At 39.1% G+C, this 26,843-nt stretch overlaps 1 protein-coding gene across 1 annotated transcript; it reads left to right on the top strand.

Annotated features, from left to right (window-relative positions):
* Positions 1-10,885: 10,885 nt before the first annotated feature.
* On the top strand, positions 10,886-15,859 carry Ctsr (cathepsin R). Its single transcript, NM_020284.1, has 8 exons — positions 10,886-10,943; positions 11,833-11,969; positions 12,271-12,393; positions 12,483-12,632; positions 13,080-13,304; positions 13,759-13,921; positions 14,533-14,650; positions 15,499-15,859. The coding sequence occupies exons 2-8, from the start codon at positions 11,844-11,846 to the stop codon at positions 15,596-15,598; spliced, it is 1,005 nt and encodes a 334-aa protein (NP_064680.1). The 5' UTR covers positions 10,886-10,943; positions 11,833-11,843; the 3' UTR covers positions 15,599-15,859.
* The last annotated feature ends 10,984 nt before the right edge of the window (positions 15,860-26,843 follow it).

Here is a 26,843-nt window from a genome sequence, read left to right as displayed (position 1 = left end):
CCCAATTTGGATGGAGGTTAGTATCTAATTTCAGTTACAAATAAAGAATTTTTCTAAGGCTCTACCTCCCCTCCCCAAAAGATACCAAGAGCCATAAGTGTGGGTCGTGACAGCACCCACAGGAGGAATCTGGTCAATGCTCCCCCAGCCGTGGTTAATACCCACTCATCCAAAGATGAGAAGATCATTTGATCACCTCAGTTAAGTGTGGCCTTATTAAATTTAATTCAGAAGGGGGAGATGTCAGAGACCATACTGTGAGAAAGTGACCTTCTCATAATCTCCCACCCTGACAGGCTAAATGGCCTCATACTAGGAGCCAGTCATCACTTCCTCCTCACTGTTCCCTTCCTGGCAACTGAGGCTGTAAAAACTGAATTATAGTCCCTTCTTCCTGATCTCTCCCTGATTTCTCATGACATCCAAGGACATGAGTTACGCCTGAGCCCGGCCTGACATCCCAAGACTGTTAAGGAGAATCTGAATTCCAGAGATAAGATGCAGAAAACCCGCTAAAGCCTGACTTCGGCCCCCATGTCAGCAGATACCCACTTCTTTGTTCTTTGTAAAATTCCCCCTCCACCCTTCCCTATTCTCTGTGATGTATGCTTTAAAACCAGGCACCTCAGCCTAATAGATGGAGACCTTGATAGCTTGGTCATCTGCTTCTCTTTTCTCTTCCAATCCCATTTCCTTACAGGTTTGTGGTCCCCCTCACACCCAGGAATAACTGAATCCTACGAGATGGGATAGAGGGGGAACCTATCAGAATAACAGTTCTCAATGGTAAATTAAAAGGACAAAAGTATTTAAGCAATGTGCTCCAAGTACCGAGACCAGAAATGCCGACCAAGACTATCTTACCCAGCAAAATTATCTAACAAAGTTGAAGTACAATATGGAACATTGAACAAAAGAAGCTAGCAGAATTATGTCTGCCAAACATTTCTGATATTATCAGATATTTGTTATGATGGCTAATCTTGGTTGTCAACTCAATATACACAAGAAAGACAACCTAATTTGAAAAATTGCTTCCATCAGATTGGCTTCTGAATATATGTTTGAAGCATATTCTTAAGTACTTATTGATATAGGGGTGTTTAGCCCACTGTGTGTGATACCATTCCTACACAGTAGGCCTGAGATCAACAAGAATGATGGCTGAATGTGAGCCTGAGAGCAGGTCAGTATTTGGCATTTGGATGAGGGTTCTACTTTAAACTCATACAATGACTTTTCTTCCTTTATTTTGAATAAAATAATTTATTCTTAAACATTCAGTAGTATATACATCATCACAAAACACACTACACATTTTATAGAGTTCTTTCTTGTATCAATACTGTTATTTTATTTCAAAGACATTAAAGTTAAAATTTTTGTTATTGTTAACTATAGGTTCTTTACAGTTATTTCTTTGTTTTCTACATGCAGTTATTTTGTCTGAATATTTATGTGTGTACCATATGTTGTGCAGTGACCATGGAGGTCAGAAAAGATATTGGATCCCCTGGGACTTGAGTTACAGATGGTTGTAGTTTACATAAATGTTCTAGGAGTTGAACTCTTGTCCTTTAGAAAAGTAATCAGTGTTGTTAATCACTGAGTCATCACATCAGACTAATAAACTGCTACTGCTTTTCAGACAAGAATGTTTGTCTTATTTTTTGCTCATCCAATTTATATATATCCTGCTCCTGCCTTTTTCTGTCTGTCTCTGTTCCCTCCTTGTATTTGCATCTCTTCTCTTCTCTTCTCTTCTCTTCTCTTCTCTTCTCTTCTCTTCTCTTCTCTTCTCTTCTCTTCTCTTCTCTTCTCTTCTCTTCTCTTCTCTTCTCTTCTCTTCTCTTCTCTTCTCCTCTCCTCTCCTCTCCTCTCCTCTCCTCTCCTCTCCTCTCCTCTCCTCTCCTCTCCTCTCCTCTCCTCTCCTCTCCTCTCCAATCCTCTCCTCTCCTCTCCTCTCCTCTCCTCTCCTCTCCTCTCCTCTCCTCTCCTCTCCTCTCTTCTCTTCTCTTCCATTCTATACTTTACTAATTAATTAATTTGATATGCCTCTGTGTGTGTGTGTGTGTATACTGTGTTGACCAGAAGGTGTCAACTACCTTGGAATTTGATTTACACATGATTGTGTGCCACCAGATGGGTGTTGAAGATTGAACTTTTGTCCTCTGGAAGAGCAGCTAGTATGCTTTATCACTAAGCAATCTATTTACCCCTCCCATGCAATGCTTGAATATTACATTTTGTACTTTAAGAGTCATTACATGTATTAGTAGTTGCCTTAAATTCTCATTCTTTGCATTAGCAAGAATTCAGAGCTAACTCCAATATGACAACTTAGAAATATTTTACAGTAATTTTGCTCCTGGTTTATAAGCTTTAAATGGTACTGGCTGTATACCTTGTTAACCCAAGACTGGCTTCTATCCAGCTATCAGTTACTGCAGCTTTCAATCTTGAATGTATTCTGTTTTGTTGGCTTCTGAAACAGACCTGACCAATAAGGACTTTTTCTTTGCAAGACACCTTAACTGAAAAACAGAGAAAAAAGGCTTTCATGAAGTCAAAATTTGTTTTGCTTCTCACAAATACCTAAACACAATTGAGAAACAGACAATTTGTAAGTAGTAAGTTGCATGGTAAAGAGTAAACCAGGTCATCTTTTTCTTTTTGGGCGGGGGGGGGGGGGGTATTGTTCCTTTTGTTTTTCCTTTTGCTTTTTAAATTTTTTTTCGGTTATTTTATTTATCTATATTTAAAATGTTATCCCCTTTCTCAGTTTCCCTTCCAAAAGCCCCATATCCTCTCCTCCCTTCCCTTGCCTCTGTGGTAGTGCTCCCCGACCTGCCCACCCACTCCTGCCTCAGTGGTCTAGAGTTCCCCTATCATGAGTCATCAAGCCTCCACAGGACAAAGTGACTCCCCTCCCAGTGATGCTAGATAAGGCAGTCGTCTGCTACATATCCAGCTAGAGCCATGGGTTCCCCCAACTTCCTGCTGGGAGCTTTGAAATGGTCTAGTTGGTTGATATTGTTGTTCTTCATATAAGGTTACAACCCCCTTCGGCTCCTACAAACCAGTTCATCTTAAATACTACTTTTATAAAGTAACATTGATGTCTGGAGTCCAAGAAAATGACAAAAGGGTAAGGGCATTTGCTGGGAAGCCTGAAGACATGAGTTTGATTCCCAAGACACACACCATAGAAGGAACGGATTCCTACAAGTTACTCTGACCTACCCCCAAACACACACACACACACACACACACACACACACACACACACACACACACACACACACGTTTTCTTTTGGTCATGATGTCTAGCACATTAACAGGAGCCTAAGTGGCACAGAAATTGGTAGCAAGAAAATGTGTTGATATGATGAACTGGACTGTGTTGTTTTGGATTAGGATTCTGGTGGTACTTAGAAGCTTAGGCTATAAAAGCTATTGATTCCTCAAACTGTAAAGTGCTACCATGCAGTGTATTCTATAAATCATGTAAAAGTTGAGAGACAAGAACGGATGCTGTACATTGTTTCAAGTCACCTAGCTTTTGTCTGTTTGTGAAGCTGTGAGAAGAGAAATGATGGAGGAATATGACTATTGCATCTAGGAATAAGCACACACTGACATAAAATAAGTGTCAGCATTGTGATTACTAAAGTGTAAATATCATAACCTAAAAATCCATTTTATTAAACTTATGTATTTAGTCTGACTAGGAATGATATAATGTGTGTTAGATAGATTTTTACTACCAGAAACTGTTGTAAAACTAAGAGTTAAAATGTAGGCCTCAGAAGCCAGCTCCAGTCAGGCCACCAGGCAGCTTAAATATGAGCTTAGCCCAGTACACATCTATGAAATGTTAATAAACTAAAACCAAATATGTTATTGATTAGCTGGAAAATAAACACCAAGGAGAAATGATGTTTATAATGGAAAATTAACACACAGAGGCATTATAGAAACATTTCTCAAACTAGCCAACAATTGTGATATATTACCATCAATTCAAGAATACATAAGTGAAATGTATTCACACAGTGAAATACTTTGGTTATAAAATCAAGTGTTGATAAATACCACAGTGTAGACGCTTTTACATTATTAAGTCATATGAAGAATCAAGATATAGAATGAAGTACTTTATTATTTATTTTATGTGTGTAGCATCATATTTTACTTAAATATTCATGAGTTAGTAGGTTTTATTTCAAAGCAAATATTCTATTTTTGCCATGTTTTCAGAATTATTCTTCATTTATGATATTTGGTTGCATAGAATCACATCAATTCTGAGGATACCCTATGTTTATTGTGAGTTATTCTTGTTTGGTCTCATAATCTTTATTTTGCCTTATGAACTTGTATGTTCAAAACTATGCTGAAAGAAAATTAGTTCTGGAGTCTTACTATTGTTAATGGGAATTAAGATGGCTATATTTGTAATGAGAGATGCAGGTACATATGCACTGTCATGGGGTTGATCCACAAGGAAGTAACCCTCATTTGTGAGAACCAGGCAGTTATAGAAATCAAATAACTGATAGAAATTATTTCTAATGTATTAGTTTTTTCCATAAGGGGCTTACATTTGGAAAAATACCACTGAAGTACCCTATCTAGTTATGAGTTCTTTACACATGTCCCTCTTGTCATTTTACAACTTGATAACGATAGTTTCTAAACTCAATGGAGTCAGAACCATCCTAGAGTATTGAACAAACTCCAATATTTAATTATAATTCCCCAAAGATATGAATTAGTAGATGTGGGATACTCTTCAGAAATGTGTTTTCGTAGCAATTCTGAATGCTGCTGACCATGAATGCATAAGAAAAAAAATCATTGTGTGAAAGGTAAACTGACTTTTCATTTTAATTTTTATTAGATATTTTCTGTATTTACATTTCAAATGTTATCCCCTTACCTGGTTTCCCCTTCAAAAATAATCTATTCTCCCCCCGCCCCCCTGCACCTACTCAACAACCCAACCCACTCCCTCTTTCTGTCCATGGCATTCTACTACACTGGGACATTAGAGCCTTGAGCCTATCCTCCCATTGATGACTGACTGGGCCATCCTCTGCTACATATGTAGATAAAGCCATGAATCCCTCCACGTGTACTCTTTGGTTGGTGATTTAGTTCCTGGGAGCTCTGAGGGTACTTGTTAGTTCATACTGCTGTTGCTCCTATGGATCTGCTAACCCCTTCATCTCCTTGGATCCTTTCTCTAGCTCCTTCATTGAGGACCCTGTGCTCAGTTCAAAGGATGGCTGTGAGCATCCACTTCTGTATTTGTCAGCCACTGGCAGAGCCTCTCAGGAGAAAGCTATATCAGGCTCCTGTCAGCAAGCACTTGTGGCATCCACAATAGTGTCTGGCTTTAGTGATTGTATATAAGATGGATCCCCAGGTGGGGCAGTCTCTGGATGGTATTTTTCTTGTGCATTTTCTTGGCCTCTTTTCCTTCTGTTTGTTTGTTTTGTCCTTTTCCCGTTTTTAAGAACCTTTTGTTGATTCTTTGTGAGTTTTACATCATGCTATCCAGTCCTGCTCATCTTTCCATCCCATCATATCTGCATCCAGGAAACAGCTATATCAGGCTTCTGTAATCAAGCAGTTCTTGGAATCCTAAATAGTTTCTAGGTTTGGTGACTGTATATGGGAGGGATCCCCAGGTGGGGCAGTCTCTGGATGGACTTTCTTTCAGTCTCTACTCCACACTTTGTTTCCTTATTTGCTCCCATAAGTATTTTGTTCCCCCTTCTAAGAAAGACTGGAAGCATCTACACTTTGGTCTCCCGTCTTCTTGAGCTTCATGTTGTCTGTGAATTCTTTCTTGGGTATTCCCAGCTTCTGTGATAATGTCCAATTATCATTTAGTGCATACCGTGTATGTTCTTTGTGATTGGGTTACCTCACTCGGGATGATATTTTCTAGTTCCATTCATTTGCCTAAGATTTTAATAAATTCATTGTTTTTTAATAGCTGAGTTGTACTCCATTGTGTAAATGTATCACATTTTCTGTATCCATTTCTCTGTTGAGGGACATCTTGATCCTTTCCAGCTTCTGCCTATTATAAATAAGGCTGCTATGGACATAGTTCAGCATGTGTCATTATTACATGTTAGAGCATCTTCTGGGTATGTGCCCAGAAGTGGTATTTCTGGGTCCTCAGGTAGTATTATTTCAATTTTCTGAGGAACTGCCAAACTGATTTCCAGAGTGGTTGTACCAGCTTGCAATCCTATCAGCAATGGAGGAGTGCTCTTCTTTTTCCACATCCTTGCCAACATCTGCTGTCCCCTGAGGGTTTGATCTTAGCCATTCTGACTGGTGTGAGGTAGAATCTTAGGGTTATTGTGATTTGCATTTTCCTGATGACTAAGGATGTTGAACATTTTTTAGGTGTTTTTCAGCCATTTGATATCACTCATTTGAAGTAAGCTGCCTAATATGATTAGTTTTTCACACACAGTAGTAAAGGTTGTATATGGAGGGAGATGCCAACTATCTTTCTTAGGTAAGACAATTGTTCAATGTAAATTATATCTGCAACCATTATAAAGAGAACCTGAGCCATAGATCTATTATTCTCATCTGTGATATTCATGATTTGCTTGACAAACTCTAGGAGGTCACATCTACAAGATAGAAGACTGTTTTCCCATGCCAACTGGGATGAGAATCTACATCTCTGAAACAATGTCATGTCCATTTATGAAGGTACTTGATTTCCTGGTGGAACATTAGAAGTATATCAAAATAAACTGCTCTTTAAGAGAAAATTATTCTAAGACCCCCCCCCCCGAATCATAACTAGGAAGACTTTATTAAGAAGCATTTAAATACACATAGGGATGACTTTCACTAAAGTTGATGTCTTACTGTTTCATAAACCCATGTAAGGAAAATGTTGGTCCTCCTTAGATGCATAATATTATGGATAAACAGAATCATCTGAGGTGAAGGAATTTGGACTAATCACATGTACATTAACTTTCTGCAAACAAGTTGACCAGATTTCACCTTGGGAGAGTTTGAGAAGGATCCTGATCAGATATGAATGGTGCTCAGATAAAAAATAATTATTGTTTGTATCCCCCTGATTTGTCAGAATTGCAATTAGATGCAAGAGATGATACAAGGATATGGACAGAATTAACAAACACTTGGAACTCTGAATTGAATATGGCCAAGTATTACTGTGCATATATTTATTTTGAAAAAATATACATTTTAATCATTTGTGGACATAATGGTATATTGATTTCTCTGGTTTAAACAGCCTCTACTGTGGACAGAGAAGGGCCTATGTTTAGGAACATCTTACTCTAAAAACTTTTGAAAAGCCATATGAAAATCAACTATTGTAGATGTATATGAAAATAAATTCATAAAAATTTAAATGGAGGAAACCTATAATGAGGGATACAATACTCCAAATAGATATCATTGGTATGCAAATAAACACACTAGTGCTAAGAATGGTTCACATATCTTTGGTATTAGTCAGAATATGGCTTTGTTCATAAACACTGCATATATTATGTTATAGAGTATAAGGACTTCTGGTTTTCCACTGGAAATGTCCTTGCTTCTGCTATAGGGATTATAATGGTAGAAGGTGTTCTGCATGCTTCCTGAGGAGAAAGTCATCATTAATATCACTCTGACACAAAATCTGAGAGATACAAGGTTAACTGCCCTATAAGATATACCTACTAGAGGAATAGTGTCACAACTGTTAGGGCAGTAACCAACTACATTTTACTGGATGAAGGGATCATTCTGTGAAATGGATCCCAAACCTAATATTGTTAATAAGGAAAGTTTAGACAAGATCGGTCACAAGTCTGGGAAAAAAATCTTACTGCTATTATTCTGCTAAAAGTGCATAGCAGAGTCACCAAACCCGGACGCTATTGCAGATACAGGAAAGTGCTTGCTGATGGGAGCCTGACATGGCTGTCTCCTGAGAGGCTCTGCAAGAACCTGACAAATATAGACTTCTGGGTCCCTGAAGAAGGAGTGGGAGAAGGGACTGAAGGAGCTGAGTGTGATTGCAGCCCCATGTGGGGATCAACAGTATCAACTAGCCAGACCCCCCCCCCCCGAAGCTCCCAGGGACTGGACTACCAACCAAAGGGTATACATGGAGGGACCCATGGCTCAGGCTGCATATGTGGCAGAGGATGGCCTTGTTGAATATCAGTGGGAGGAGCGACTCTTGGTCCTGTCGGGGTTCGATGTCCCAGTGTAGGGGAATGCTAAGGCAGAAAGGCAGGAGTGGGTTGGGGAGCACCCTCATAGGGACAGGGATAGGGGGATGGGATAGGAGGCTTCCGGAGGAGAAACCTGGAAAGCTGATAACATTTGAAATGTAAGTAAAGAAAAGAAGGAGGAGGAGGAGGAGGAGGAGGAGGAGGAGGAGAAGGAGAAGGAGGAGGAGGAGAGGAAGAAGAAGAACCAGAAGAAGAAGAAGAAGAAGAAGAAGAAGAAGAAGAAGAAGAAGAAGAAGAAGAAGAAGAAGAAGAAGAAGAAAAGAGGAAGAAGAAGGAGAAAGAAGAAAGAGGAGGAGAAGGAGGAGGAGGAGAAGGAGAAGGAGGAGGAGAAGGAGGAGGAGAGAAAGAAGAAAGAAGGAAAGAGAGAGAGAGGGAGAGAGAGAGAGAGAGAGAGAGAGAGAGAGAGAGAGAGAGAGAGAGAGAGAGAGAGAGAGAGGAAAGGAGGGAGGGAGGGAGGGAGGGAGGGAGGGAGGGAGGGAAAGAAGGAAACAGAATGAATTAAAAATAGGAATGCAGCATCACTGTCTCCTGAGAGGCTTCATCCAGTAACAGAGGAAGGCAGATGCAGTAACTCACAGCCAAACACCAGACAGAGCCCAGGAAGTCTTGTGGAAGAGTGTAGAATAGCCATTTACAAGTCGGATAGGTCAAGGACAACATAAGAAGTCCCACAGAGTCAACTGGCCAGGGATCATGGGGCCTCACAGAGTCTTGACCACCAAAGAGGGAACTGCAGGATCTGGAGAGAGACTATCTACTCATCTTTAGCAAAAGTACAGCTTGATCTTCATGTTGGTCCCCTAACAAGTGGAGTTTGTGCTGTCTCAGTCTCTGCTCCTTGCCACTGGTTACCACATCTGCTACCTGGGCTGCCTGGTTGGTCCTCAGTGAGATAGGATGGGCTAGGACTAGATGTACCAGGTGGGGTGGTACTCAAGGTAGGTCTCCCCTTCTCTGAGGGGAAAGGAGGGGGTATTGGGGAAAGGGGTTTGTAAGGTTGAGATTGGGGGGAGAGCTGTCATCAGAAGGTAAAGTGAATGAAAAAAAAATCCCCTTCTCCTCATAGAAGGCAAGGGAGTAATGGAAGGCCCATTTGTGATGGTGGGACTGGGAGGAAAGAAAGAAGGGGAGCTGTGATCTGGATGTAGAATGAATAAATAAAACTAGGAAAGAGGATAGCATTTGAAATTTAAATGAAGAAAATATCTAATAAAAATAAATATTAATAAATGAAAAACAAAATAAATAGAAAGTCTAAACAGAGAAAGGAGCTGAACAGAGCCTTCAGGGATATACAATAATACAGGAAAAGCTGATGCCACTACTTGATTTTTTTTTTCAAATTCTGTAAAATAATCTTTTGTGACCATCATGAAATATTCTTTTCTATCTCTACTACATTTAGTAACTTCTCAATTAGTCTTGGCTTTTATGTACATTAGGAAGATTAGTATAAAGGGTCCATATGTATCATGTATTTCTTCCCTGACCTGAGGAAGCCAGAAAATGAAAACAAATCTATTAACAAATCAAATATTGTATCTTTTTGCCATATGATATGATACAAAAATTAGAAAAATGTGCTAGCTGTTATTTTAGATAATTTATCTCTTAATTGTTCCTCATCTCAATACTGGTGAAATATAACCCATCAGGATTTGTATTCGGAAAAACACTAAACCAAAAGAACTAGCCAAATATTCCCACAGAGAAATCAGTAGGGCATTACATTCCAAAGTAGGAGGATGGACTGCATACGATTAATATTTAGTGTTCGGAGATATCTCAAAGAGTAAATCCTTTCAAATATCTCCTGGTACTGGTTGCAAAACAATGTTGTATCTCTGAGATCCCCAGGATGTGTCCTGAAAACTGTAAATATTAGAACTTCCAGTTGATGCCTGTGTTACCACAATGAAGAGTGCTAAGTAACTGGTGCCTCTAGATGGCAGCACAATTTAATTTCCAAGAGAAAAGCAAAGAATTTCAAGAGATCCCTAACAGCAGGCCATTTGCTTTTTGTTTTAGAGTTTAGCCTTAAACTTCACTTTCCTCTTTGAATCACTGTCTACTAAATATTCTAATGCGGTCCAGCTGTGTTCCACCCTGAAAGAAGGAAACAGAATATCCGAGGATCTGTGTTCTCACAGGATCAAACCATAGTAGTGGACTAAACACAAAATAGAATGTACTGACTAAGTCCAAACCAGGCATGGTAACCAAACCCCCGATTATAAAGTGTAGGGTAAAATACAGTTCAGCTTTGCTAGGAAACACAATCAGCAAGCAAAATACCAGTATAATCTCTTACAAAGTCTACTGTATAGGCTGTCTAATTTTCTCAGACAAGGTTAACAAAATAATGTTTCAAAGTCCACAGAGGAAGCTCTCACCCACTCCAGAGATACAGTCTGAGATTATATCTCAGAAAGAGCCTGAGGTAGGAGTGCCTGAAGGCTTAATCCAGTCACCAACACAGCCAATCCAAAAGAGGCCAGAGTTGAGGGGTGGGCCAACTATTTAGATATTTGGGATTTAAAGCCAGAGAGAGGTGTTGCTGGGATAGGTCCAGAGACTTCAGCAACTTTTGAAGAGTTGAGTCTGTGGAGTGGATTGAGGCAGAGGCAGTCACCTCAGGTGAGATCATGCCCCTACCAAGGCAGAATCTGAAGTGGCCATGAAGGGGAGACAGAAAGAAAAAAAGAGGGGGGGGAGGGAGGGAGGAAGGGAGGGAGGGAGGGAGGGAGGGAGGGAGGAAGGAAGGAAGGAAGGAAGGAAGGAAGGAAGGAAGGAAGGAAGGAAGGAAGGAAGGAAGGTATTAAAGGTGCTTGCCACCACTGTCTGGCTTCTATGATTTTCCATAGGACACTATTCTAATGGAGGTAGTGGCCATGGAGTTTGGTTGCATAATCCCACGTATAGGACAGAAAGATTCCTGTGATTCTTCCCAAATCCTAATAGAAGACATCATACAATTTTTTATTTAAGCAACAAGAGTTTAAGACAAGCTCAATACCTACTGTAGATAAGGAAGAGATAGGATGTGTGGCCTGAACTTTGCCATCAATGTAAAATTAGAATCCAATATCAAATAATAGAAGCTTGTCTGAGTAGAGATCATGAGTTAGTGATATCCTAAGTTCATGGTTTGTTGTTGTGGTTTTTGTTATTGTTTTTCTTTCTTCTCTTCTCTTCTCTTCTCTTCTCTTCTCTTCTCTTCTCTTCTCTTCTCTTCTCTTCTCTTTTCTTTTCTTTTAAGCTTCTGAATCTCACGGATAGGTAGATCTTTCTGAATTAGTAACATACAGTACACCATGGGCTCTTCAGTTTTCATTGAATCTCATAACCACCAGTGAATGATTTAGATCAAACATATCCTTAGCCTTTTCCATAATCTTGGAAATGTATTTGGAGGTATAGTTCAAAGAATTTTATCAACTAATGGCTTCTTTTTGCAGAAAAGAGAGAAAAGGGCATTTTTAAAAGTCTGTGTGTAGCTATATCTTAAGTTTTCTCCCCTCTCCAGGTACTTGAGACATGGCTGCTGTTGTCTTCATAGCCTTCCTGTATTTGGGAGTGGCCTCAGGTGTTCCAGTACTTGATTCAAGTTTGGATGCTGAATGGCAAGACTGGAAGATAAAGTATAACAAATCATATAGCCTGGTTGGTAATGTGAAAACTGTCCAGAAGGGCCTAAGAGTGAATTGTCATTGCTGTTGCAAGTGTTAAAGCACATGAGATGTCACAGTTCCATGCCCCCCCAAAAAAGCCCACCACCATTAAGAACTTATCTAATCACAACCACTGGTAGAACAGGGTGGTCAGATTCCCCTTGGTAGATGCCTGGATATAGGGTTTTTGATCCCTCTCTATGGACTCTATTCACCTGCAGCAGCTAGTCCACAAGGGCAGATTAAGAAGGAGTTTAATCAGAAAGAATAATACTCATTACACTCATTTCTAGAAGGAAGAAAAACTGAAGAGAGTGGTTTGGGAAGAAAAATTGAAAATGATCAAACTACACAACAGGGAGAACAGCCTGGGTAAGAATGGCTTCACCATGAAAATGAATGAATTTGGTGACCAGGTGAGTGTGGCATGGATTGCTTCACACTGTGCTCTCATTAGTACTTTATAAGGTGGTTTTTTTTAATAACTATGTACTTCTCCTTGAAGACTGATGAAGAATTCAGGAAAATGATGATTGAAATTTCAGTTTGGACTCACAGAGAGGGGAAAAGTATCATGAAACGGGAAGCTGGCAGTATTCTCCCCAAATTTGTCGATTGGCGAAAGAAAGGATATGTGACTCCTGTACGGAGACAGGTATGAAGGTGTTACATTCCCATCCTCTTAAACTGTGTTGAAAAGGTAAAAGAGTTGGTGTTTTGTGTGCACATTAAGTGTGGAGTAATATGCCATTCATTTTTTAATAATATTTTTTCTTCTTAGAATACTTCATATATTTTAAATGTATTTAATCCTAGAAATATATTACATATACTCCCTATTAATGTCCACCTATCTTTCTAAGGAACTTGTGTCCCCTTTTATTGCCCTTAATAACTCACAAAACAAGTAGTCCCTTTCAAATGTTCATGTATATGGCCATGACTAGAGCATGAGCAAACTGCCAGTAGTAATGTCTTTTAGGAGTCTGATATCTCCAAGGAATCAATCAATTGACATTAAATAATTTTCAAGCAGTAATAAGTTTTCTAACTTGTTGCCAGGTTGTTATTTATCTATGACAACCCTTTCTTCCCTATTCAGGGAGATTGTGATGCTTGTTGGGCATTTGCTGTGACTGGTGCCATAGAAGCACAGGCAATCTGGCAAACGGGCAAACTCACCCCTCTGAGTGTGCAGAACCTGGTGGACTGTTCTAAACCTCAAGGCAACAATGGTTGTCTTGGTGGTGATACATACAATGCCTTCCAGTATGTTTTGCACAATGGTGGTCTGGAGTCTGAGGCAACATATCCATATGAAGGGAAAGTAAGTGGACATCCTATGCTGTCACTTCAACTCAGCTTGGAATGTAAGACAATTGTAGAGATAATCCACCATCTTCAGGGTACAATTTAGTAGAATTACTCTGTATATCATTAAATCTGTCATTAGTTTTTCAATATCTGTATAGCTTTCTGATAAAATTATTTTGGTGCAGCTCTGTTTTCTTCTATGAAGAATATGCAAACTACTATACATATAATATAGATTTTTCAACCATTAAAAATTCTCAAAGATTGTAAGACAAATTCATTGTCATTAAAGATATGCAAACTAATTTTCAGTTCTAAATCTCTTGATAGCATTTCACTTCTTGGGATTATTTATTGGCATGAGACTTTAAGTGTGTTCAGCTTCAAAGTACAGAGTGCTATGGTTCTGAGTCTTGTTCCCCAGAAGGTGAGTGAAAGTAACTGAGTCTCTTACTTGTCTTTTAAAGGATGGACCATGCAGGTATAATCCAAAGAATTCTAAGGCTGAAATCACAGGATTTGTGTCCCTCCCCCAAAGTGAGGATATCCTAATGGCTGCTGTAGCAACTATTGGGCCCATCACTGCTGGAATTGATGCTTCACATGAGTCTTTCAAGAACTATAAGGGAGGTACGCATGTTTACTTCTATATAAGAAAAAAAAATTGTAGCATCCCTATGGTACAACATATTTAATGATTGGTATTTATGTATAAATGTCATTTAAATATTTGAGCTTCCAGACTTTATTCTTCTTCATAATTTACCTGATATGACCCCACATGCAATTTAACTTGTTAAAATTTATAAAGCTTTTTGCTTAGCTAAATTTAACTTCTTCATTTGATAGATATTTTAGGTATCTATAGAAACTGATTATCTGAAATCAAAGTATAACAGAGCCTCTTGAAGTAAATAATTTAACCTTCTGAGAGTTAAAAATGGCATGAGATTCTGACAACAAGAACAACAACCAACCCACAAAATTCCAAGGATTTTTATATCATAAGCACATAGACAAGTGTTTACCAACAAATAAACACTATTAGAATTTCTTTAGTTTTCTGTAAAACCCTATATAGTTATGTTTTTGGTAACAATTCATACAGCTATTTATTTGAATTGTAGTTTGTGTCATTTTACAATTTTTGAAAATGCCTCCTTTGAAAACTGTTGGTGACAGAACTCACTGTCAGATAGCCTGTGCCTCTTACACCAATCACCTTTCATTTTATTTCTCAGGTATTTACCATGAGCCAAATTGTAGCAGTGATACTGTGACTCATGGAGTCCTCGTGGTTGGTTACGGATTTAAGGGAATTGAGACCGATGGTAATCACTACTGGCTGATCAAGAATAGGTATAAATTGCCAAAATTGTATATTTGAAATTGCAAGACCTGGAGAGATGGTTCAGTGGTTAAAAGCACTGCCTAACATTTCAGGGGGATTAGTGAAGGAATTTTCCTGTTGCAAGTCAGCAATTGGATACATAGCCTAAAATTAAAAAACAAAAACAAAAACAAAAAAACAACAACAAAAACGTTTGTTTCATTTAAGTTGAATAATAGTTGTTCTTATTTTTTTATGTACACGTGGGAAGTATGTATACATGTTTGCATGTCTGTAGATACATGAGTGTGCAAGTACATCCATGTAGAGGTCTGATGTTAACCTCAATTATTTTCTCAATCATTATCCAACATCAAAATTATGGCAGTGTTTCTCATTGATCTAGGAGTTCACTGACTAATTTGGTTACCCAGCTTGGTCCATGTATGTCTTATCATCATGCCCTCAGAACTTGAGTTACATGTACAACAAAATGTCAGTTTCAGTTTAACATAGCTCTTGAATTTATCTCCAGTCCTTAATCTCTGAATTTTCCTATAGCTTTCACAACCTACTCACAATGGAAAATCATAATGTTCAAATTCTGCCATCTGTGTTTTGGGTGGCAATATTATGTCTGTGCCATTGTTTTTCTAAACTATGACAAAATTGTTAATTCTGAACCATGAATTGGTAGATAGTCAGTCTGCCCATTCTCTGTTGTTATGTTACAGTCTTATATGAGGTATCTCTTGGAACCCAGGAATAGATCCTTTGCCTTTTCTTATCTATCTGTTAAGTTGATCCCTTGTCAATTATTAAAATAAATCCAACATGCAGTGATCTGTCTACTAAACGGAAAACATATTTTTTTCAGCTGGGGTAAACGATGGGGCATTAGAGGCTACATGAAGCTCGCCAAAGACAAGAACAACCACTGTGGAATTGCTTCATATGCTCACTACCCTACTATTTGAGCAACCTGGTGGCCACAAGGAAGGTTTTGGCACAAGACAGCATTTCTAGGGGAGGGCTATCTGCTAGTCAGCGACCAGCCTTTGCTTGGTATATTCAAGACTTGTGTCCCTGAAGAGCAACCTTGTAATGTGATTCTGGGACCCTTCAACTATTTTGACATCATGAACACTATTGCTCTAACTAACGTATGTTTATTATTCCTTCAAAAAAATCAGCTTTACCGATTGTGCAAATAAAATCCTTTAAAAAATAAAATGCAAATATAATTCCTAGGTCTTTTCTCTTTTATAAAAAAATGTCTTTTTGTGGCCATACTTGTAATTCCTCAGGAACTCAAAAATGAATGGTATCCTGGTGTTCACAAGGTTGTGGGTAGATTCACTATGATGGATCATATTCCATTATTGATTTTGGTTTGCTTAAAGGGTTCTATTTATCCTTCAGAAACCAGCTCTGAAAGATTATTTGATAATTTATGGATTTAACATGTTTAGCTGACATAACTTCATACAGTTTCAATTCCTGGCTCATTTGTGCAGTGTCTTGGCATCATGTGCTCCTCCGGTGCATAATGCTGGGATGTGACTCTCCATTTTCTATCACTTTGACCCTGTATGAGCCTCTATTAGAACCCTGATAAATGAAAGATAGTTGAAGTATGAGATAAATACTTTAAAATGTACTTTTTAAATATTACAGTGTTTGTTAAAGAAGAAGTGAAGAAAAGAATAAAGACAGAAGCAGTGGATGGAAATTAGTAAAATAGTTCAATGTCAAATATTAGAAATAGAATCAAAAAACAAAACCAAAATTGAGGGAAGTTGAAAAATGAAAACTTTAGCTATTCAAACACAATCCTCTGAAGCAAGATTCAACAACAGAATATAAGGGACTAAAGAACGATTCTTAAGTAATTGGGAAAAAAAGCAAAAGAAATAAATATCTTTATTAAAGAAAATGTTACATTTAAAACATTAGAAACACAAGCAACCCATGGGATATGCAACACCACGCAAAGACCAAATCTTAGAAAAATAGGAAAAAAGACAGGAGAAGAAATTCAAATCAAAGGTGCAGAAATAATGTCAACTAAATCAGGAGAAAATTTCCTAAACTAAAGAAGGAATCCCTTGAGGGACACAAGTCCCTTCCAGTCTGACCAGCACCGGGGTAGCTAGGGCGCAGAGTCGGCTGACACCCACCAGCTACCCACAACACCTGCCACGGGATCTTAAGACTTCTGGTGAGTGGAACACAGCATCTGCTCCAATCCAATCGCACGGGTCTGAGACTGCATTAGTTAGGGAAGCAGAAAACGCGGCCTGAGTAGGGGCACAAGCCCCTTCCGGTCCGACCAGCACCGGGGTAGCTAGGGCACAGAGTCGGCTGACACCCGCCAGCTACCCACAACACCCACCACAGGATCTTAAGACTTCAGGTGATCCGGCCACCCTCCTGGCCAGAGGACAGGTCTCCGCCCTGCCCAGGAGCCTTTGCCTCAGGATCAGCGGGAGCCATCTTGATTCCGGGACTCCGCTGAACTTAGTCTGCACAGGTGAGAGTGTGCACCACAGAAGCTGACAGATTCTGGGATAGGTGGGAGCCACTGAGCTTCTGAGGCAGCGCCCATTTCGGGCTCCAGACATCTGGCCACCCTCCCCGGCAGAGAACAGGTGTCCACCCGGCCCGGGAGCCCTTTGCCTCAGGATCAGCGGAAGCCATCTTGGTTCCAGGACTCCGCTGAACTTAGTCTGCACAGGTGAGAGTGTGCACCACAGAAGCTGACAGCATCTGGGACAGGTGGGAGCCACAGAGCTACTGAGGCAGGACCCCTTTTCGGGCCCCAGACATCCAGCCAGCTTCCTGGCCAGAGGACAGGTGTACACCCGGCCCAGGAGGCTTTTGCCTCTAGATTGGAGGTAGCCATCTTGGATCCGGGACTCCACTGAACATAGTCTGCACAGGTGAGAGTGTGCACCACACAAGCTGGCAGCTTCTGTGACCCGCCAAAGCAACACAGCTTCTGGGAAAGTTCCTGTTTTGGGCCTTCATCCTCGGCCAGGAGGAGGTCCAAACACCAGATATCTGTGCACCTTCCCTGTAAGAGATCTGTGCACCTTGCCTGCAGAGAGTGCTCTGAAAACTGAAACTCAGAGGAGAGATCCTGTCTCCCAGGTCTGCTGATAGAGGCTAAAAGAATCACCAGAAGAACAATCTCTAAACAGAGACAACTATAAAAACTAACTCCAGAGATGAACAGATGGCAAAAGGTAAGCGTAATAATCTTACTAACAGAAACCAAGACCACTCACCATCATCAGAACCCAGCACTCCCACTTCGCCCAATCCAGGGCACCCCAACACACCAGAAAAGCTAGACCCGGATCTAAAAGCATATCTCATGATGATGGTGGGGGACATCAAGAAGGACTTTAATAACACACTTAAAGAAATACAGGAGAACACTGCTAAACAGGTAGAAGTCATTAAAGAGGAAGCACAAAAATCCCTTAAAGAATTACAGGAAAACCAGACCAAAAAGTTGATGGAATTGAATAAAACCATCCAAGACCTAAAAAGGGAAGTAGACACAATAAATAAAACCCAAATTGAGGCAACACTGGAGATAGAAACCCTAGGAAAGAAATCTGGAACCATAGATGCGAGCATCAGCAACAGAATACAAGAGATAGATGAGAGAGTCTCAGGTGCAGAAGACTCCATAGAGAACATCGGCACAACAATCAAAGAAAATACAAAATCCAAAAAGACCCTAACTCAAAATATCCAGGAAATCCAGGACACAATGAGAAGACCAAACCTATAGATAATAGGAGTAGATGAGAATGAAGATTTTCAACTCAAAGGACCGGCAAATATCTTCAACAGAATTATAGAAGAGAACTTCCCAAACCTAAAGAAAGAGATGCCCCTGAATATACAAGAAGCCTACAGAACTCAAAATAGACTGGACCAGAAAAGAAATTTCTCCTGACACATAATAATCAGAACAACAAATGCACTAAATAAAGATAGAATACTAAAAGCAGTAAGGGAAAAGGGTCAAGTAACATATAAAGGCAAGCCTATCAGAATTACACCAGATTTTTCACCAGAGACTATGAAAGCCAGAAGGACCTGGACAGATGTTATACAGAAACTAAGAGAACACAAATTCCAGCCTAGGCTACTATACCCAGCCAAACTCTCAATTACCATAGATGGAGAAACCAAAATATTCCACGACAAAACCAAATTCACACATTATCTTTCCACGAATCCAGCCCTTAAAAGGATAATAACAGAAAAAAACCAATATAAGGATGGAAACCACTTCCTAGAAAAAGCAAGAAGGTAATCCCTCAACAAACCTAAAAGAAGACAGCCACAAGAACAGAATGACAACTCTAACAACAAAAATAAAAGGAAGTAACAATTACTTTTCCTTAATATCGCTTAATATCAATGGACTCAACTACCCAGTAAAAAGACATAGACTAACAGATTGGCTACACAAACAGGACCCAACATTTTGCTACTTACAGGAATCTCATCTCAGAGAAAAAGAAAGATAATACCTCAGAATGAAAGGCTGGAAAACAATTTTCCTACAAATGGTAGGAAGAAACAAGCTGGAGTAGCCATCTTAATATCTAATAAAATCGACTTCAAACCCAAAGTCATCAAAAAGACAAGGAAGGGCACTTCATACTCATCAAAGATAAAATCCTCATAGAGGAAATAACAATTCTGAATATCTATGTTCCAAATACAAGGGCAGCCACATTCATTAAAGACACTTTAGTAAAGCTCAAAGCACACATTGCACCTCACACAATCATAGTGGGAGACTTCAACACACCACTTTCATCAATGGACAGATCGTGGAAACAGAAACTAAACAGGAACACAGTGAAACTAACAGAAGTTATGAAACAAATGGATCTAACAGATATCTACAGTACATTTTATCCTAAAACAAAAGGATATACCTTATTCTCAGCACCTCACGGTACCTTCTCCAAAATTGACCACATAATTGGTCACAAAACAAGCCTCAACATATACAAAAATATTGAAATTGTCCCATGCATCCTATCAGATCACCATCGACTAAGGCTGATCTTCAATAACAAAATAAATAATAGAAAGCCAACACACACATGGAAACTAAAGAACAATATTTTCAATGATATGTTGGTCAAGGAAGGAATAAAGAAAGAAATTAAGGACTTTTTGGAGTTTAATGAAAATGAAACCACAACATACTCAAACTTATGGGACACAATGAAAGCACTTCTAAGAGGAAAACTCATAGCTCTGACTGCCTCCACAAAGAAACTAGAGAGAACACACACTAGCAGCTTGACAACACACCGAAAAGCTCTAGAACAAAAGGAAGCAAATTCACCCAAGAGGAGTAGACAGCAGGAAATAAACTCAGGGGTGAAATCAACCAAGTGGGAAGAAGAAGAACTATTCAAAGAATCAACGAATCGAGGAGCTGGTTCTTTGAGAAAATCAACAAGATACATAAACCCTTAGCCAGCCTCACTAGAGGTCACAGGGAAAGTATTCTAGTTAACAAAATCAGAAATGAAATGGGAGACATAACAACAGATCCTGAAGAAATCCAAAACGCCATCAAATCCTTCTACAAAAGGCTATACTCAACAAAACTGGAGAACCTGGATGAAATGGACAAGTTTCTAGACAGATACCAGGTAACAAAGTTAAATCAGGATCAAGGTAATGATCTAAACAGTCCCATATCCCCTAAAGAAATAGAAGCAGTCATTAATAGTCTCCCAACCAAAAAAAGCCCAGGACCAGATGGGTTTAGTGCAGAGTTCTATCAGAACTTCAAAGAAGATATAATCCCAGTTCTTCACAAACTATTCCACGAAATAGAAACAGAAGGTACTCTACCCAACTCATTCTATGAAGCCACAATTACTCTGATACCTAAACCACAAAAAGACCCAACAAAGATAGAGAACTTCAAACCAATTTCCCTTATGAATATCGATGCAAAAATCCTCAATAAAGTTCTCACTAACCGAATCCAAGAACACATCAAAACAATTATCCATCCTGACCAAGTAGGTTTCATCCCAGGGATGCAAGGATGGTTCAATATAAGGAAATCCATCAACGTAATCCAGTATATAAACAAACTCAAAGGCAAAAACCACATGATCATCTTGTTAGATGCTGAGAAAGCATTTGACAAAATACAACACCCATTTATGATAGATGTCTTGGAAAGATCAGGAATTCAAGGCCCATACCTAACCATGATAAAAGCAATCTACAGCAAACCAGTAGCCAACATCAAAGTAAATTCTGAGAAGCTGGAAAAAATCCCACTAAAATCAGGGACTAGACAAGGCTGTCCACACTCTTCCTACCTATTCAACATTGTACTTGAATTCCTAGCCAGAGCAATTAGACAACAAAAGGAGATCAAGGGGATACAAATTGGAAAAGAAGAAGTCAAAATATCACTTTTTGTAGATGATATGATAATATATATAAGTGACCCTAAAAGTTCCACCAGAGAACTCCTAAGCCTGATAAACAGCTTCGGTGAAGTAGCTGGATATAAAATTAACTCAAGCAAGTCAATGGCCTTTCTGTACTCAAAGGATAAACAGGCTGAGAAAGAAATTAGGCAAACAATACTCTTCTCAATAGTCACAAACAATATAAAATACCTTGGCGTGACTCTAACTAAGGAAGTGAAAGATCTGTATGACAAGAACTTCAAGTCTCTGAAGAAAGAAATTAAAGAAGATCTCAGAAGATGGAAAGATCTCACATGGATTGGCAAGATCAACATTGTAAAAATGGCTATCTTGCCAAAAGCAATCTACAGATTCAATGCAATCCCCATCAAAATTCCAACTCAATTCTTCAACGAATTAAAAAGGGAAATCTGCAAATTCATCTGGAACAACAAAAAAACTAGGATAGCAAAAACTCTTCTCAAGGATAAAAGAACCTCTGGTGGAAGCACCATGCCTGACCTAAAGCTGTACTACAGAGAAATTGTGATAAAAACTGCATGGTACTGGTATAACGACAGACAAGTAAACCAATGGAACAGAATTGAAGACCCTGAGATGAACCCAAACACCTATGGTCACTTGATCTTTGACAAGGGAGCAAAAACCATCCAGTGGAAAAAAGGCAACATTTTCAAAAAATGGTGCTGGCACAACTGTTTATTAACATGTAGAAGAATGCAAATTGATCCATTTCTATCTCCTTGTACTAAGGTCAAATCTAAGTGGATTAAGGAACTCCACATAAAACCAGAGACACTGAAACTTATAGAGGATAAAGTAGGGGAAAGCCTCGAAGATATGGGTACAGGGGAAACATTCCTGAATAGAACAGCAATAGCTTGTGCTGTAAGATCAAGAATCAATAAATGGGACATCATAAAATTGCAAAGCTTCTGCAAGGCAGAAGACACCGTCAATAAGACAAAAAGACCACCAACAGATTGGGATGATCTATCCTAAATCAGATACGGGACTAATATCCAACATATATAAAGAACTCAAGAAGGTAGACTCCATAAAATCAAATAACCCCATTAAAAAATGGGGCTCAGAACTGAACAAAGAATTCTCACCTGAGGAATACCGAATGGCTAAGAAGCACCTGAAAAAATGTTCAAGATCCTTAATCATCACGGAAATGCAACTCAAAACAACCCTGAGATTCCACCTCACACCAGTCAAAATGGCTAAGGTCAAAAATTCAGGTGACAGCAGATGCTGGTGAGGATGTGGAGAAAGAGGAACACTCCTACATTTTTGGTGGGATTGCAAGCTTGTACAACCACTCTGGAAATCAGTTTGGCGGTTCCTCAGAAAATTGGACATAATACTACCAGAGGATCTAGCAATACCTCTCCTGGGCATATATCCAGAAGATGTTCCTACCAGTAAGAAGGACACATGCTCCACTATGTTCATAGCAGCCTTATTTATAATAGCCAGAAGCTGGCAAGAACCCAGATGCCCCTCAACAGAGGAATGGATACAGAAAATGTGGTACATTTACACAATGGAGTACTACTCAGCTATTAAAAGGAATGAATTTATGAAATTCCTAGCCAAATGGATGGACCTGGAGGGCATCATCCTGAGTGAGGTAACACAATCACAAAGGAACTCACACAATATGTACTCACTGATAAGTGGATATTAGCCCAAAAACTTAGGATACCCAAGATACAATATACAATTTGTTAAACGCATGAAACTCAAGAAGATCGAAGACCAAAGTTTTGACACTGTGAATTGGGGATAAAACACCCATGGAGAATGTTACAGAGATAAAGTTTGGAGCTGAGAAGAAAGGATGGACCATCTAAGACTGCCATATCCAGGGATCCATCCCATAATCAGCGTCCAAACGCTGACACCATTGCATATACTAGCAAGATTTTGCTGAAAGGACCTAGACATAGCTGTCTTCTGTGAGACAATGCTGGGGCCTAGCAAACACAGAAGTGGATGCTCACAGTCAGCTATTGGATTTATCACAGAGCCCCCAATGGAGGATCTACAGAAAGTACCCAAGGAGCTAAAGGGATCTGCAACCCTATAGGTAGATCAACATTATGAACTAACCAGTACCCCAGAGCTCTTGACTCTAGCTGCATATGTATGAAAAGATGGCCTAGTTGGCCATCACTGGAAAGAGAGGCCCATTGGACTTGCAAACTTTATATGCCCCAGTACAGGGGAACGCCAGGGCCAAAAAGTGGGAGTGGGTGGGTAGGGGAGTGGGGGGGAGTGTATTGGGGACTTTTGGATAGCATTTGAAATGTAAATGAGGAAAGTACCTAATAAAAAAATCAGCTACTTCTGTAAAAAAAAAAGAAGAAGAAGAAGAAATCCCTTACTAAGGTACAGGGTACAAGTTTAAAGAACCATACAGAGCAGCACAAAGTAAGAATTCCTCTTAATAAATAATAATCAAAACAATAAGCATACAGAACAAAGAAACACTATAAAAATATGCCAGGAGAAAAGACAAAGTAACATATACAAACAGTTCTATCAGAATAACATCTGATTTCTCCAGGGAGACTATAAAAGATCAAAAGGCCTGGGAAGATACTCTATCAACTCTAGGAGAGGACAGATGACAGCCAATACTACTAATACCCTGGGAAACTTCCAGTCATAATAGAGAGAGAGAGAAAAAAAGAACATTTCATAATAATTCAAAATTTGAGCAGTATCTAACTAAAATCCTGTCCTACAGAAGGCTGTTTTAAAAACCTTCAACCTGAAGATTTCAGGCCAAAAACACCAGAAGTGACCATCTAAATTCTTTTTTTTTTATTTTTTATTTTTTGGTTTTTTTTTGAGACAGGATTTCTCTGTGTAGCCCTGGCTGTCCTTGAACTCACTCTGTAGACTCAGGCTGGCCTCCCAAGTGCTGGAATTAAAGGCGTGTACCACCATGCCCAGCCTGACCATCTAAATTCTTAATATTTATTCATCAAACACAAGGACAGGAAGTCCATAAAAAGACTATTACAGATTAAGTCACATATTTATCACAACATACTGATAGTGGGAGACTTCATTGTCACACTCTTAACAATAGGCAGCAATCCAGATAAAATGAAACAGAGAAAGGTTGGAAATAAGTGATGGCATAAACCAAATGGACCTAACAGATATTTACGGAACATTTCTCTTAAACACAGAAGAAAATACATTCTTCTATGCATAGTATGGGGCCCTTTTCAAATTTGAATGCGATCTCAAACACAAAACAAGTCTCAAAAGATTTTTTTAAAAAGGAAATTGAAACAACACAATGCATCCTATTTGACCACTATGGACTAAAGGAGGGTATCAATAGGAGAGGCCCTTGATCCTGTGAAGGCTCTACACCTCAATATAGGTGAATGACAGGACCAGGAATGGGAGTGGATGAGTTGGGGAGCAGGGTTAGAGGGGAGGTGATAGAGGATTTTTGGAGGGAAAACTAGGAAAAGGGATAACATTTGAAATGTAAATAAAGAAAATATATAATAAAAATTAGTAAAAAAAAAAAACATCAGAAAGCTTTGAAACTCATAGAAACTGAAAAAATACAGTGAAAGCAGTGTTAAGAGGAAAATTCATAGCCCTGCGCACTTTCATAAAGAAATCAGAGAGATCCTACACTAGCAACTTAACAGCACACCTGAATGCTCTAGAACAAAAGGCAGCAAATGCATCCAAGAGGCATAGAGGGCAGGAAATAACCTATCTCAGGGCAGAAATCAACCAATTATAAAGAACGAGAATGAAACAAAGAATCACCAAACCAAAAGCTGGTTCTTTGAGAAAATCAACAAGATAGATTTAAAGGTGGAAAAGAGTTTTGAACCCATTGGCAAAGGGTTCTGTAAGGCAAAGAACACTGTCAATAGGACAAACTGACCATCCACAGACTGGGAAAATATCTTTACCAACTCCATATCTGATAGTGTGCTAATATCCAAAATATATAAAGAACTCAAGTAGGGGCATAATGTCACTAGTTCAATGCTGTAGCTGAGGAGGCTTGAGTCATTGGTGTGTTGTGTTCTGTGTGCTAATGCTGGGTGCTGTAAGGGAAGTTCAGGCAATCTCTGAACTTACAACATGGATGCATTGACCTATGATAATACACATGTTCACTTCACTTGGGAAGAGTGGTTCTTGATGGATCCACCTCAGAAGATATTTTACAAAGATGTGATGCTGGAGACCTACAGGAACTTCAGAACTATAGGCTACAATTTGGAAGAATATAATATTGAAGAACATTGGCAAAGTGATAGAAGACATGGAAGGTATGGAAGAAATCATGATGGAAAGCAGCCCTATGAATATACACAATGTGATAAAGCCTTAACATATCACAGTCATCTTCAAAATCATGAAAGAACTCATACTCAAGAGAAACCCTCTGAAGGCTTTTTTTAAAAAGAAAAAATATTTATTATTTTTTTTTTACACTTCAAATTTTCTTCCACCCCGAGTCACCCTCCAACTGTTGCACATCCCATACCTGCTCCGCAGCCCCTGTCTCTATGTGGATGTCCTCACCTCCCACCCCACCTGACCTCTAAACTCCCTGGGGCCTCTAATCACTTGAGGGTTAGGAGACATTTGCATGGTACCTGAGAAGAAACATAATCAGTAATATCACCCAACCTCAAACTCAGTGAGATACAAGGATGGCCTGCCTGCAATATGCCAATTGGTGAAACAGTGTCAGGAATGTTAGGAGATATCAACCACAATTTATTGGATGTAAGGTTGACTCCCTGATAGAACATGTACCCCTGAGGCATGGTAGAGCATCTTTTCGGTATATTCCCAAGGTCTAATTTTGTATGTTACTTGGCCTTTTCCCCTTGCAGCTTTTAATATTCTTTCTTTGCTATGTGAATTTAGTGGTTTAATAATTATATGATGAGAAGATTTGCTTTTCTGGTCTCATTTATTTGGTGTTCTATAGGCTTCTTATACCTTTATGTCCATCTCTTCCTTTAGGTTGGAAAAGTTTTCTTCTATGATTTTGTTGAAGACATTTTCAGGTCCTTTGAGCTAGGATTCTTTGTTCTTCTCTTTTCTGATTATTCTTTGATTTGGTCTTTACATTGTGTCCCTACATTTCCAGGATGCTTTGCGTTAGGAATTTTTTATATTTTGAATTTTCTTTGACAGTTATGTCAATCTCTTCTACAGTATCTTCTATACCTAAGGTTTTTTTTCCTCTATTTCTTGTATTCTGTTGGTGATACTTACATCTGTAATTCCTGACCTCTTTCCTAGGTTTTCCATTTCCAGGTTTGCCTCCATTTGTGTTTTCTTTATTGTTTCTACTTCCACTTTTAGGTCTTGGATTACTTTATTCAATTCCTTCACCTGTTTTTCTGTGTTTTCCTGTATTTCTTTCAGTGAGTTTTTGATATCCTTCTCAAAAACTCTATTATCTTCATGAGATAAGATTTTAGGACAGATTCCTGATTTTGAGGTGTGTTGGTATATTCATTGCTTGCTATGGTGGGAGAACTGGTTTGTGATGACTCCCATGTATATTGGCTTCTATTACTTATGGTCTTGTGCCTGCCTTTTGCCATCTGGACATCCCTGATGATTGTTGGTTTGGGTGGCTGTCTGAAATCTGCCTCTTTTGTCCCTGGGTTGCTCAGGTCTCCTGGTAGGCCTG

The sequence above is a fragment of the Mus musculus genome, chromosome 13 (assembly GCF_000001635.26).
Source record: "Mus musculus strain C57BL/6J chromosome 13, GRCm38.p6 C57BL/6J".
Lineage (NCBI taxonomy): Eukaryota > Metazoa > Chordata > Mammalia > Rodentia > Muridae > Mus > Mus musculus.
The sequence above is the reverse complement of the archived record's forward strand: the minus strand, read 5'-3'. Positions and strand labels throughout refer to the sequence as shown.

Bases quoted from the DNA above. Each gene is read 5' to 3' on its own strand.
- Ctsr (NM_020284.1), top strand. From the start codon at position 11,844: ATGGCTGCTGTTGTCTTCATAGCCTTCCTGTATTTGGGAGTGGCCTCA. The intron at 11,970-12,270 runs GTTGGTAATGTG...ACTCATTTCTAG, and splicing joins ATAACAAATCATATAGCCTG to AAGGAAGAAAAACTGAAGAG. The intron at 14,651-15,498 runs GTATAAATTGCC...TATTTTTTTCAG, and splicing joins TACTGGCTGATCAAGAATAG to CTGGGGTAAACGATGGGGCA.